Source organism: Salminus brasiliensis, chromosome 16 (assembly GCF_030463535.1).
Source record: "Salminus brasiliensis chromosome 16, fSalBra1.hap2, whole genome shotgun sequence".
Taxonomy (NCBI): Eukaryota; Metazoa; Chordata; class Actinopteri; order Characiformes; family Bryconidae; genus Salminus; species Salminus brasiliensis.
The window spans coordinates 18,902,119-18,916,888 of NC_132893.1; the positions used below are offsets into that span (position 1 = coordinate 18,902,119).

A 14,770-nucleotide genomic window follows, 5' to 3' on the forward strand; every position below is an offset into this window, starting at 1 on the left:
AAGACACAAGGTTTATGTTCAACAGCAACGGATTGTCACATTTAAATGAGATCCTACATGAGACACAATTAAACAATTAAAACAACAGAGACTGCTCAAACTTGGGTTCAGGTAGAGCATGGTAAGACCAGCAATCAGTAGACTGGCAAACAAAGCGCAGGACCATACCAGAGGCCAGGGGTGTGTGTCTGACAGTAATATTAAAAAGCAGAATGTTTGAACAGCAAATTGAAGTGAATGGAAATGCCATTGTTAAAAACACAGACTTATAAAATACACTATCAAAAAATATAATTAAATGTCTTGTGAGTATAATCCCAATATATATATAATTCAGATTTAAATACTAATGTCAGCTTTTAAGCTCTTCAACATCAGCTATAGTAAGAAGCTTGACAGATCTGCCTGTGAAGTGCACACTCAGGGGATTAGCGGTACCTACACAGCTGGGGAAGTAAGTGTTGACAGTGGAAGCGCAGTGGTTGGTGTTGGGAGAGCCGTGCAGTTTTGAGCAAAACTCACGGACATCAGTCAAAGCTGGACCTCTTCCTTCTTCCCATATATACAGAGCAATCTATAGGAACAATCAGAGAGGCCTGTGGTTAGATCAATAAAAACCATCAATAAAAGGCCCACGGTGAGGTGCTTGGCAAAGAAGAATGCATTGGTTAACAGAGCATATATCTGAAAGAACACACAGAGGGAGAGCCAGGCATTTGACCCTTATTATTCAAAGTATTAAGGCAGTGCCACACCACTTTTAACTGGGTACAAGACATTTACACTGGGTAAAGATCCTACTCTCTTTAAACTGCATGTAGCAGGTGATCAAATATGCAGAAATACTCAAACTTTTTATTTCACTTGGGGCAGGACATTTCTTAAACAGCGAAACCTGCATGTAAGAGACTCCCCCAGGTCCTTAACACTTTCAGACCTGGACTATTTTCAAGTGATGGGAAAAATAAAAATCTTGTTTTTCTGTTATAAAATACACCCACAGTAATAATAATAATCTTTAATAAAGTTGAATGTCTCAGCTCCACTGTCTATAGGCTGCCCTAAAGCAGTTTCTTTTGCGTAACAAAGCCACAGTGTATCCAACTGCAGATTAAGCCTTCTTTATAAAAAGAAATAAAAGGAATGCCAACAGCAGAAGCGCTGATGATAACAGGACATATGTAATTAATAAGGTGTTTTTTTCCCCTCCCATTTTAGATTTACTATTTTTACATTTTTGCAATGTCATCGGCCAACCAACACACTCAGAGGAAAGGTAACCAGCTCTAGTGCATCAGCTAGCAGATGCCTATGCCAGCCAGCATCACACTGAAGTCATGCAGGGATAGAAAGAGAGCGAGAGAGCCATCTACCCACCCGGAGAGAGCAACGCTAATGCCTTAATAAAAAAAGCTCTCTAGTGTGCTTGCTAAAATTCAGTGTGATACCAAAACTAATCAGATCAAATCTTCACAATGTACACAACAAATGCATGAACCTTGGTTGGGACCTTGGTCTAGACGTTCAGGGGCTACAGTTTTTATCAAGACAGTACATCTCGCCAAAACGAACGAGGAGAAACTAACCCAGAGAGGTTAGTTTAACCCAGAAAGGTTTTTTTTATCAAATTTTCTTCATATTATTTCTGTAGGTGTAGCGCCACCCCTGGACCAGGGAGTTTTGAACAACCTCAGCATCAATAGAGCAAACGAACATGAGAAGGAGTGAAGCACACTGACTACCCTCTTAGGAACAGATAATCTTATTCTTCTTGAGAGAGAGGGAGAGAGAGGAACAGACAGCAATGTCCCTGATCACTAGCAGACTCCCCACTGGTGACATTTTCTCATATCAGTGTCAGTGTAGATAACTGTATGCAAGTGTGCAGCAGAAGGTAAAATGGGGAAGGTGGGTAATAAAGGAGAAAAATAGCTAAGGCGCTAAGGAGAAGGAGAATAAAGGTGCTGAGGAGAAAGGGAAGAGAGGAACTGAGGAGAAAGGGCCATTATCAGCAGCTGGGTCATTCTGAAAGCATGGGATGAGGATGGTAAAAGGGAGGAGAGAGCTTTTTTTTCGGTGAAAAACATCCTGACAGAAGCAGGAACGTGGATCTCTGGCTCTTTCTACCATATCTGTCGTATATACAGTATGATCATTTCACTGTACTTAAAGGAACAGGAAGAGTTCTGAGTTACTGGCTTTTCTGTTCATTGTTCAGTGCAAGTCATTAAATAGACGGTCTGTGGTAATTGACTATGCTGCAGGTGCTGCAGATACACAAACACAAGAGTTTTCCTTTAGATCTTTAAAGTTTAAGCGAATGAAATATTAGCGTCTTAAAGGGCCCACGTCACAACATCAAGGCAGGACTAAAGTATGCCAAAAAAGGCCTGGACCTTGATCAGGACTTCTGGAACAATGTGGGACTCAAGTCTTGAGTCTTGTCCGGATGGGTGTTTTCTTGCTCCCAAAATCAAACATGTCCAGTCAGTCTCTGATGGTGGACGCTGTACTTTGACATCTACTGTGACAAGAGCTACCTGTAGGACCCATAACGATATTTTAGGATTGTTGGAGACCACTCTACGCATCTTGTGGTCCACTCTTGGGCTGAATTAGCTATAGTTTTTTTAAAATCAGTTTCTAGAAATACACATCTACCTATAACCTTCTTTCTGGCCTCAGAGAGCTTTTGGGATCTCGTCATGGTGACAGCACTCACTTCAACAATTAAGAGCGAACATAAAGTTTACATTTCCATTAATTTCCATTTTTTTTTTAAATGATAAAAGACATTTCTTCAATTGTATTTGTTTAGTTACATTATATCCATCTGTTAATACTGAGAAAATGAAGTTCAAGTGTTTAAATATCATAAAGAATTTATGAACAGACACTGAATAAGCTGTGCATGCAAGACAAGCAAAGAGTAACTCAGGGCTGAAGGCCTATTACACAGAAGAGTGGGGAAAAACTCAGCAAACTGCAAACTGGGCACCCCTGGTCAAATTAAGTGTATTTTTGATTTTCTAAGTGTAAAAAAACACAATTAGAGGTTTACTTACTTTGATAGGCTGCCATCACTTTTACATTTGCAGCTGCCGCATAACATTTTGCACTAGCTCATAGAAGATTTAGTTTATACCGTATACAGCATATACAAATCTGAATTTTAAGATCTACGTACCTCATGTTTAAGGTCAATAGTGAAATCCGACTTGGGTGGCTCATACTTCACGTAGTCAGCAAGTCTGAAAGAAACAATAGACCAAAAAAGCTGTATGTTGATACATAATGTTTAGATTAATTACCAAATAAACACATTTGCGAAAAAATATATATGTAATATATATGTATAAAATTGTGTTCCTGGATCTACAGAATTTTTTTTTTTGTTTAGCAGCAGGAAGCAGATATGCAAGCTCGGGTAATTCTAGGCCTGAACTAAGTACTACAGAACAGTCACTGTCATCAAAAAGAAAGGAAAAAAAACTAGAAAGTTTACAGAATTAATTATGAATATGTCAATCTCTTCGATTACAGCCCCAGGAACGTATTGGAGTAAAATGTAATGTTTATAGCTACTTACCTATTAAGTTTACCTAGTTTATCATAACTGGGTGCTATTCAACAAAAATTCAGTTGTTAAGGTCAGTGATTAGTTTTTTTGTTTTTTACCCACGGCAACTTTCTGTGTAGCTTGAAGTTACTTTTTTAAAGAGCTGCTTTATGCAAGTACACTTAGAGCTTGTTCTTTTTAAATGATATTCTTTTTTTGCCACCCATTACACATTCAATTCCTATTCAATAAGGGCAGTAAGGTCAAACAGAGTTTTTACTGCAGCATTTTGATCACGGAAAGGTCGATAGGTCGACTGGTCTACATACAGGTTTACCAGAAACTCCAACAGTAAAGAAAACCAACAATATTATTACATTAAGTACAGAGTGGTATGATACATTTTTTGGAGATCCTCCCTTTATCAAGGCAGCCTTACTTTAAGCCTTTAAAAGCCATTACAAGCCTGGTTCTTTATGGAACAAAAATGGAATGTTATTAAGAAATAAAAGACCTAGAAAACTCTCAGGCAGAACTGCTTGTAAAAACACGAGTGCCAAGAACATTTAAACTGGTAAAGATCCTTTACATTAAGTTAAAGGCTCTACATGCCAAAAACTAGGTTTTTCAGACATTACAAGCCTGGTTCTCATACATTTCCATTACCAGCTTTATATATATATATATATATATATATATATATATATATATATATATATATATATATATATATGGAACCAATAGGGTTTTTTATGGCATCATTCAAACCATTTCTAGCACATCATTTTTTAAAGACTGTAGTTTATAGTTGCATAGTTAATTATATAGTTATAGTTAGTTAATTAGCTCCTAGGTTTTATCCAAATCTCATCTAAGAACATTGTTGTAAAGTTACAATATGTCATGCTCATGCTAATGGTGGATGCTTTTCAAAGGCTTTTGTTGTCTGTTTTGTGTTTAATTTATTAGTTCTGCCTGTATTGCTGCAAATCAAACTTACCATCCGCATTTCCTTATGCCCAACAGAAGTAGAGACTTCACAATATGACTTTTTTTCTTTTTCAATTCTGATTCTGGAATGTTGGTTATCTGCCCACACTGGTGAACAAATGTTTTTTGCCTGGACACAAAGCTGAGAATTAACATCAGCAAAAACAAAAAAAGTTTTCTGTGTAGAAACGAGAATCAGATCTCTAACACTGCAGAGAATGACAGCGGCAGGAAACGTCTAACAGAGAAACCAACGACAGCAGCATGATGAACCACCTGTCAAAAGGTCAAGGAGGGACTAGTTATGCAGCAATGTCACTCACGGGCATGCCTCTGCATCACTGAACAGTGCTGCATTGCCTGCTGTCAGAGTTGAAATCAAACCTTGGGGAGGCCACGTTCAGAGAAACCAGAAAAACTCCACTGCTGGGCAGTTAATAAAGTGTGATTTCTCACTCCGGACAAAATGTCACGAAGATACCTGTCAGCTCCATGCAGAAGCGTGGAAAGCGAAAGCTTTTTAGCTCAGTGACTCACGTTCTTACTGAGAGCATAAACAGGCTCACAGTTTAACATGCAGAGGTGCTTCTTTTCCTCAAGGAGAACCTGCCACTTACCATTCAAAACAAAAAAGCTCAGTCTTTACAGATGGGATTCATGGTCTTATCAATGGTGCACTATTAAACATAACCTGCTATATATAACATACTGACAGTCTTTAACTTGTGAAATGAGACAGTGCTGTGTACAGTAATTGATTCTTAAACACTATTAAAACTGAACTGCTTTCGTTAGGCTCAGTCTAATTTTAAGTCAACATTTTATTTAAAAATCTAATTTTATATTATTTTAATTCAATGTATTATATGTATATGTCTGTGTTACCTTCTGACTCTCTCCTTTTAATTATGCTGTTGTAGTCAGACCTGCCGGAGTCGTCAGACACACTCTGATACTGCTCAACATTCTCTGCTCTCTATAAATCCATTCAGAACTTACCCTGTCTCTTTACCTTCTCAGAGTAATTGGTCACCTACTCATCCAGCCTGACCTGTTGAAAGACTGAACGCTGGGTTCCCCTCTATCATCCATGCCAGACCAGCGGTACACCCTCCTACCACTGCTACCTGCCTAATGACCATGTTCAAACCTAAATGGACTCTTAACTATCTACCACTATTAATATCACCACTATTAACTATCATTACTCCCATTACTCTGACCATCACTGCCATGACTATATTAAGTTCTACTATACCATGATTATTATATTATGATTATGATCAGGGCAGTTCAACAGTATAGATGGTTTGGTAACTTTTATCAATAATTTATAAATAGTTCTGACCAGAGGAGGATGGGTCCACCCCTTGTCAGTCTTGGCTCCTCCTAAGGTTTCTTCCTCCAGCTTTGAGGGAGTTTCCTTGCCAATGTCGCCGTTGGCTTGCTCACTGGGGGTCTTAGATTTTTCATGTCTTTTTATGTTATTTCTTTTTCTTTTACTAATTACTGACTGTGCAAAGCTGCTTTGTGACATATACATTTGACTTGACTTGACTAGACTAGTTTGAAGAACTAGAGTTTCTAGATTTTTCCTGGATGCCTCCAGCTGCCTCCAATGCCTTTTCATTTTAATTTTGACAGGAGCCTAAAATTCTTGCTCAGTACTATATGTGGACATAAACGCAACCCTAACATGCAGATATGTTTAAGTCAAGGCTTGAAACACGCAAAAGGCATGTACTAAATCCTAAGTACTTAATTAATCATGGGTGTAAGCACGTTGGGCATGCACCTCTGTTGGCAATTCACTACCAAGATAGCAAGGAATGTCTGACTACTGACGTCTGTCTAGGTTGTTTTCAGTAAGTGGCACACCTGTGTTTTTACCTGAACACACCTCATTTTGAGACCACCATGCCCATCGGCACAAAACGATGCAGATGGTTTGAAAAAAGCAGGGTGTATCACAATGAGCCTTGCGCAGGGTGTATGATAGAGCCCACTGTGATATATGGTTTTGTCTTTCTGCCTATTTTTTTAATAAACATTTTATAGTGTGTGTAATATCTTTCAATATCATTTCATTTACCTCCCTGATCCACTATATGGAAAAACGTATTGGGTTTATTCATTGTTTCTTCTAAAATCAAGGGTATTAAAAAAACTGTATTTACATGTATTTGCATAGTGGTTTCTAGTGGTTAATAGGTAGTTGCTATGGGATCTCTTGTGATCGGTAGGGTGTTTTAAAGTGTTGTCAAGCAGTTGCTAAGGTATCCTAGGTGGTTGCTAGGCAGTTACAATGATCTTCCTAGTGGATGACTGATGGTTGCCTTGGAATCTCTAGCGGCTACTAGGGTGTAGCTTTGTGATTGTCATGTTTCTCTTCAGTGATTTGTTGTTTCCTCCGAAATCAAGGGTATTAATGAGGTTATCTTGCGTTTGTTTTGCGTTAGCCTTTACTGTCCAGGAAAGACGTTCTACTAGATTTTGGAGCACTGCTGTAAGAATCTGATTGCATTCAGCGACAAGAGCATTAGTGAGGCCCACCTCATACCCAACTCTGCAACTTATCCAAAAGGGATTTGATGGAGCACCACCATTCCAGGGAACACACTTTCACTGCACCAATAGATTCATGTTGATCTGCTCCAGAGAGTTCTAGTGTATTGGCAGTACGTCTCTACAGGGACTAGACAAGCTGTGTGTGTACATTTGCCTCTCTCTGTGGGCAATAGGTGCAACGTGAAGTACCTAAATGCTTTCATTGGAAGGGGTGTCCACAAACATCAAACATCAAAAGCTGTTTCGATGTACTTACTGCTCATATACACCTACAAAGGGGACCAAACTAAAGTTGCAGGGGCAATGCCCTTCCAATCCTACAACAAGAATGAGAAAAGACTATAGACCCCATAGCTAGAGGGGTAAAAGATGCACTCCTGTTTAGGATCAACATCATTTATGAACATCTGGAACAGATGCATAGCCTGGTTAAAAGTCTGCCTCAGAAGCAGCTTATTTCAAAGGGGAGGATCTTAATCTTTGTAGGCTTGAGTATTTGCCAGCTTATCATCAGTATGCTACTTGCTCAACCTAAGATGAAGCTTGCTTGGACAATGGTAACATCCAGAATGCTTATTATTTAAGAGCACTACTTGTCCTGGTGGCTCAGACCATAGCTTGATGAAGTATTATTACCTGCAACCAAAGCTTTGATGTGAAAAGGCACAGAAGGCAGAGGTTAAACGATGGAGAGCAGAGGCAACAGAGACCCTGGAGGCCTGTTAGTGGAGTGCACAGACTGGAGTGTATTATGGACAGTACAGAGGACATTAATGAGGCCACTGAGATTATTTCAAGCTACATATTTTTTCTGTGAGGACATGTTTATAGCCAAAAGGGCATAGGTAAAGGGTTATCGAAACCACAACCTTGGGTAACTCAGCACTATTTCAAATATGAATGTGTCTTTTTAATATAAGAGCAGGGAAGGAGAAGCAGTTTTTTGGAAGAACATCAAGACTTTGGCAGGTCTTGCAGCTTTAAATGGGGTAAAAGGCCATGACAAGTTTTAAATGTCAAAGATCAACTTCTATTTTTTAATGAACTGCATGCTTTTTATGGATGGTTCGAGGTATTGACTCCAATAATCCAATAAATAATAGTTTAGAGGAAAACCAACTGATGAACTGATGGAGGTTTTTTTTCAGGTCCCAATGGTTCGATCAAGATAGTGATATCTAGAGGCCCTGATGGGATTAGCTTTGAAAAGATGTACTGATCATCTCACCGCCCCTCTCCAACATCTGTTCTAGTAGACGAAAAGAGTTGGAGGATTTCGCCTCCTGTCGTAAACATCCCCATGTTTCCCTATTTCCCATATATCTCCTTAAACCTGACCCTTTTAAGTCTGCGTATACAGAAAAGCCTGAAGAGTAAACAATGCCCTCCAGATTACAATATATATTTTGTAGAAATATTTTGTAGAAAACTAATGTGAGGCTTCTCAGCTAACCCTTGTTTTAATATATGCAGATAACACAGCACTAGTGGGGTTTTTAAATCAAACGCTGACTCTTCACAGTGTTTTGAAAGAGATCTTTAGTTTCCTTCAGTGGTTTAGAGATAATTACCTTTATGTAAATGTAAAGGAAACAAAAGAAATCGATTGTAAACAAACCGAGACTAAAGTCCCCTTCACAGAGACTGATGGTAGATCAATAGAGAGAGCCTCAGCGCAAATATCTCGGAATAGAGATTGATGACAAACACTCACAAAATGTACAGATTGAGCAGCAGCAGCTGCCACTTACTCAGCTCTATATACTGAGCTCAGATTATCATTAGAGATTCTAAACTTCCTCACCTTCAGAAAAGAAGTGGGATGTTGCAGACTGACGTAATGTTCAAATTCGAAAAGTTACACAGTTGAGATTAAAACTGAAAATTTGACATTTCATTTTTTGGGGGGATTTTTATGTGTGCATGAAGGTACGGTTGTGTGTAGTTTGAACTATTTTGGTTGTTGGTGTGATTGTGTATTTATTTATTCATGCTAACTAAATTTTCTATGCGGATAATAAAGTTGAACCTGACTTAATTTTAACTGGAAAATATGGATTTTTAAGCATCAGTGGAGTTCCGAGATATCGTACAAATATTGTATATGGGAACAACTTAAATTGAAGAAAAATAGGCTGATAAAATTCACAGTTACAGTTTTTACTTAATTACTTAAGTACTTAATTGCAATAAAACAAGAGAACAATCACATATTTCTTAATACATTTCAGTAATATTTAGATGGTATATTTAATCATCTTTTTTATGTCCTTATATCTATGTTACCAGCTTCCAAAAGATGTACTACTGTAATCTATCTGTACCAGGGATGCCAATACCAGCAGATGCACTGATAATTAATTTGTAACAACACTATAATATAAAGTGTGAAATCTATGAATACAGTCATTATAATCCATTCCAGAACATCCATTCTGCAGTAATTATCCAAAAATATTGCTGAGTTAAACAGATTAGTAGTAAAGCAGTTGAACAGAGCGTATATATATATATACACACATTTGGTGGCTTGGATTTAAAATAATAACCAATTATAATACTGGTCAAAATATAAACGCATCATAGTGTATATTGCCACCGTCCAATAAAAAACACTGTTTTCTGTTTTTTAGTTCTCTCCATTGTTTGAGTCCTGTAGCTGCTCTGTACACTGTGTATTAAAAGTATCCTATTTTTCTTTTACTTCCATTCAAAGTTTTGAACTGCTTTGACTTCTCCTGTAAAGTTCCCATTTTGGCAATACATGTTTTTTATTGGCCATTGATGACCCTTACAGCTAATCGCCAAGCCACTGTATGATAAGGACATGTAATGATGACCAATCTCACCTCTTGACCAGCGGGCAGCTGAGGGCCCAGCCAGCAGCAAAGTCGGGGTAGCCAAAGCCAGTCGGCTCTTCTGAAAAAGCGTAGTGGTGAATGATTGTTGCGACTTTATCATTCAGGGCCTTTCCCAGAAACCACTCCTGCCAGGAGAGGACACATGAGTTAAAAACTAGCATTTTGCACTGACCTGAATCAGCACACAGTGGACCTTAGATTTGTGTCCACTGAGCGAGGTTTCAAAGAGAATAGTTCAATGAAAAAAAACACATTTTACACTCCTTGTTTTTGTCCTAAACATAGGCAGTCAGCCAAGAAGACTTTTAGAGTCTGAACTTTGCTTCGTTGGTTTTGCACTGGAGGCAAAAAGCTAATGTAACTGAACGCTGAACTGAACCGACTTCTACTACTTTTTAGCGACATTAGCTTTGCAGCTCCAGTGCAACTGAAGTAGTAAACATACATTATATTGACACCAAACATACACTATAAGGACAAAAGTACTGGGACACCTGCTTTTTCAATGTTTCTTTCAAAATCAAGGGTATTAAAAAAAAAGAGTTTATCCTGCTTTTGTTAGAGGTCTCGTCTCTATTGTCCAGGGAAGGTTTCCCACTAGAATCTGGAGCACTGCTGTGAGGATTTAAATGCAACAAGAGCGTTAGTGTGGCCAGGATGTTGGATGGAGCATCATCATTCCCAAGAACACAGTTCCACTGCTGCACAGCTCAATGTTGGGGGGATTTATAGCCCTCTAGCCACCCATGAAATTAGGCATGGTGCCAAAAGCTTCATGTTTATGCTCCAGAGAGTCCTATTCCATTTACAGTACTTCTCTACAAGGAGTAGACAAGCTCTGTGTCAGCAATGGGTACAAGTTAAACACATTCATTAGAAGGAGTGTCCACAAACACCTGGACATACAGTATATCTGTAACTGTGTTTTAGGTAAACTGAACATTTGTATATGTATTTGTTCAACAAACCATTTCTTTGAGGCATAGAGCCAGCACAGTTTCAGCGATTTTTACAGTCAGAAAAGCATTTATATTACACTAAATACACTCAATAACACTCCATAAAATATAATATTCTCGGAGGAAATCATCTGCTTGTTTTTTTTTTTTTTATTTGTGCTCATGTAAAATTCTATAAGTTCTATAAGGTTTACAGCAATAATGATAGGAAGTCTAAAGTGCTGAATGAGGAAGTCTAATTGTGCTGATTCTGCACAAAAATATATATGAAATAATTAGAAAAATTTTTTGCTAATGTTGACACTCAAGAAATTATTTAACAATTAATAAAGTTCTGAAATACAGAGGTTCCTATACTACTCAATTAATCCTCAGGATCCCTCTGAAAACATCAAAACATTACATGTCCCAAAAATGAACTTTATAAACATGCAATGACACTATATGTATATAGTTCTCCATTTAATAGACACTCTAAAACAAAGGAAAATGTTGCCGTTATGGTGTTGTATTTCAAGGTTTCTCTTGAAATGGTGAATGGCCTCTTTTATGCATCTAAACAACAGAGATTAAACAGTGTGGTAGATCACATCATCTATTAAACCCATTCACAATCCACCTTATGTGGCAACATTTGCTAAGTAAGCAAATAAAACTTACAAAATATGTCTTTGTTATTGCAACGCAATGGATTTTAAGAATGGATTAAACCACAATGTGAGCCCTAAATTCTGGGGAGCAATGGATGGAACAAGGGTGTCACCCAGTTTACTAGTTAGCTTTACTAACACTGGAAGCATTTACCAAGACCCAGTGATAGGAACACTAAATATTAGCCTAAAAATGCATAGAGCCATACATCTAACATGGATTGCTGGGGGCTGATGGTTCTCACTTTAGACTGGGATCATTATTCTTTAATTGTTAGTTTTGTGGTTAAAATGCTTAGGAAACTTCAATTAACGACTATAAAAGCCTAGTTTTAAATTGTTAATGAAAGTTCTATGGAAGTTAATGAAAGCCAGACAATACTGTAGCATTTGATTCTTAAATAAAGTTCTGGCCTCCAAAAAAACGGCATTCTTGTTGGAGAGGTATGCAAGGTCTCGTCAGACAACCCCCCCCCCCCTCTGCCCCCAACAAATAAGGTTCTATTTTGCTGATGTCCAATGAAAACAATGTATCTCCATTTTTGCCTGTTTGCTCTGTATAATGTGTAAATAGTTTTGACTCAATAGACCAATAGAAGTGCTCTAAATTGCTCTTATTTTACATTGACTTCCATTCAAAGTTAAGCATGTTTTTGCCTTTTCCTGTAAAGTCATCATTTCTGAGATACATGTTTTTCTCTGGACAGCGACAATTTACAACTGCCGTATTATTATCAGCATTCCTCCAAGATCCTTATGGATCATGGATGACCTGTTCGAGGTCAACATTAACGAGACATGAGCAGTTAGTAAGCCACACTTACAAACAAAAGGTGCTACAAAGGGTGCTTTAAGCAGCGCCAACCACTTTTAAGCCCCTAAGAACATTGTCTTTTGAGTTTTTAACATTTTTTAAAGGTTTAAAAAACTCCAAATGTAAAAGTTCTTCACCAGTTTAAGGCTTCTAACACAAACAGATCTCTCACAGTTTTTTAGGGAACCAAAATGAGCTCTTTCATGCCTTCGGCCCAAAGAATTCTTTGCAGCACCATTATTTTTTAAGAGTGTTTACAGTGGTCTAATATCTCTAGATGCCCTCTTCTTCCAATCAAACAACATTTGAAATCTGATTTGCAATTACGTTTTGATGATAAGCTCTGGGACAAAACACCTCTCACCACTCCTCCTCCATCTATTCCAGACACAATCTGTAATGATGGCCATTTTTTTACATAGCAGCATATAAGCCTGAAACCAATGGTAGTAAGGCAGTAAATTGTTTTTTTGGTTCCTGTATGCTGTAGAGAGAAAAATATCCTTGCTGTCACACAAAACCTTGTATCTCCAAAATGTCAATGTCACACTCTAAATATGTAAAAACAAATTACATAATTGGATAAAAAGATACAAAGCATTTGGCCAACAGCGACGATATCCGCTAGCCTACAGTGTTGGCCTTGCTTGCTTTCACTGTAGCACTGCAGTCCTTTGTTCTGTTCCCTCTACCATCCTCCTCCAGACTAGACTCCTCTCTGATCTATGTCAGCATACCAGTACCCATTGCAGATGACTGGTGAGCCATCGCAGCAGACTTCTACCATTGTAGAACTTTCTCTAACTGTGTGGGATCTCCATTGACGGGAAACATGTGGTGATGGTTTTCCACAACTACAAGGGCACTTTTTTCAGTACTGCTGGTAGTTTCAGTAAGTGGTAGAGGTTGGTGGTTTCATTGGAACCAGCGATGGAGAGATTCTGATTCTGAGAGATTTTGGTCATGCTCCTAAGAGACGCTCTAAGATACCGGTCTGGGACCTCAACCACATGTCTTTGTGAGCGAGAAAGCCTTTCCTTTGCACAGAAACCTTATGAGGCTCTTGCCCAGGATCCCATTGCTCTTCAGCAGGCACATGGTCGTTAATTACAGGCTTTAACAAGAAAGGCTAAGTGTGGAGAATACCTTTGGTATTCTCACAGCTCAGTGGTGCATGTATCGATGCGTCAGTGGAATCAGCCCTGTCAACATGAAAACCAGTGCCAACCATAATTACCGGTCTGCAAGAACAAGGAGGAAACCCACATCACCAGTCAGTGAGGGTACAGTTGTTGTCCTGAGTGATGCAGCAACAACTTGTCATAGGAGGCAGTTTGTATGAGGGAGTCCTTTGCTTCCTACTCCTGCACTGAGGGTGCAGATCCCTGGCAACTTGTGGCAGAAGCTGACACGAAGGCAAAACTAAAATCTCATACTTGGAACCACTTCTTATTGCTTATTTATATGCAGTGCTGCTAGAAAGGTCATGAACTGTTCACAATGGTCTTTTTCCTTGTAATAATGATGTTTGATGATTAGATCTTCATCACAAGTCCTAAAACGAAATAAAGAGAAGCCAATTAAACAAATGATGCAAAAAATGGCTTCATTTGGCATTCATCTGCATTGTGGAAAAATGTAGGAATGCTTTCAATAACTGGTGTGACCTTGAGCAGTAATGACTTCAACCAAACGTTTCTGGCAAATAGTGATCAATTCTGCACAGCGGGTTGGAGGAATTTTGGCCCATTCAACCTTACAAAGAATTCAACTGGAGCTTCTTTGCATTAACTGCTCTTTTCTGCTCTGTTACAGGTATGCTCAGGGTAGTTGATTAGCTACATGACCCTCTTACACCAATCAGCCATAACATTAACACCATGATGATTATCTATCATGATGATTATCTATCTACAGTGGCATCTGTTAAGGCAGCAAGTAAGCAGTCAGTATGAAAAATGGCCAAATGAGAAGCATGGGGAGGGCCAAACTGTGATGACTAGACAACTGGGTCAGAACAGCTCCAAACCATCAGACAGCCTTGTGAAGTGTTTTTTTTTCTTTTCTGGAATGCAGTGGTCAGTACCTATGGTCCAAAAGAAAAAGACAACAGGTGAATCGGCGACAGTGTCCAAAGCCCATTGATGCAATCCACAGAGGTCCTCACAACCTACAGGACAGATCATTGTGACGCCAGATACCACAGGGCACTTTGTGGAGGGTCTTTTGGGAGTCCATGCCTTAAGTTGTCAGATCTGCTAAGGCAGCACAAGGGAAACCTACTCAGTATGGCTGGTCAGTGTAGGGTTAAGCTTCAGAATTCATTGGTCTAATAAAAAATTTAAGGCCCTATTCAAAAACTTAATAGT

At 38.7% G+C, this 14,770-nt stretch overlaps 1 protein-coding gene across 2 annotated transcripts in view; it reads right to left on the reverse strand.

The window, feature by feature from the left end:
* The window catches only part of b3glctb (beta 3-glucosyltransferase b), a 94,646-nt gene that overhangs the window by 33,094 nt on the left and 46,782 nt on the right, over nt 1-14,770 (reverse strand). For both annotated transcript variants that reach the window (XR_011977643.1, XM_072659381.1), the window contains exons 7-9: nt 9,967-10,103; nt 3,188-3,251; nt 443-574 (exon numbers count right to left, since the gene is read on the reverse strand). Coding sequence is in view for 1 of the 2 variants with exons in the window: in XM_072659381.1 (XP_072515482.1) it covers nt 443-574; nt 3,188-3,251; nt 9,967-10,103 (333 nt within the window). In the remaining variant the exon portion in view is untranslated. The remainder of the gene's footprint in view (nt 1-442; nt 575-3,187; nt 3,252-9,966; nt 10,104-14,770) is intronic.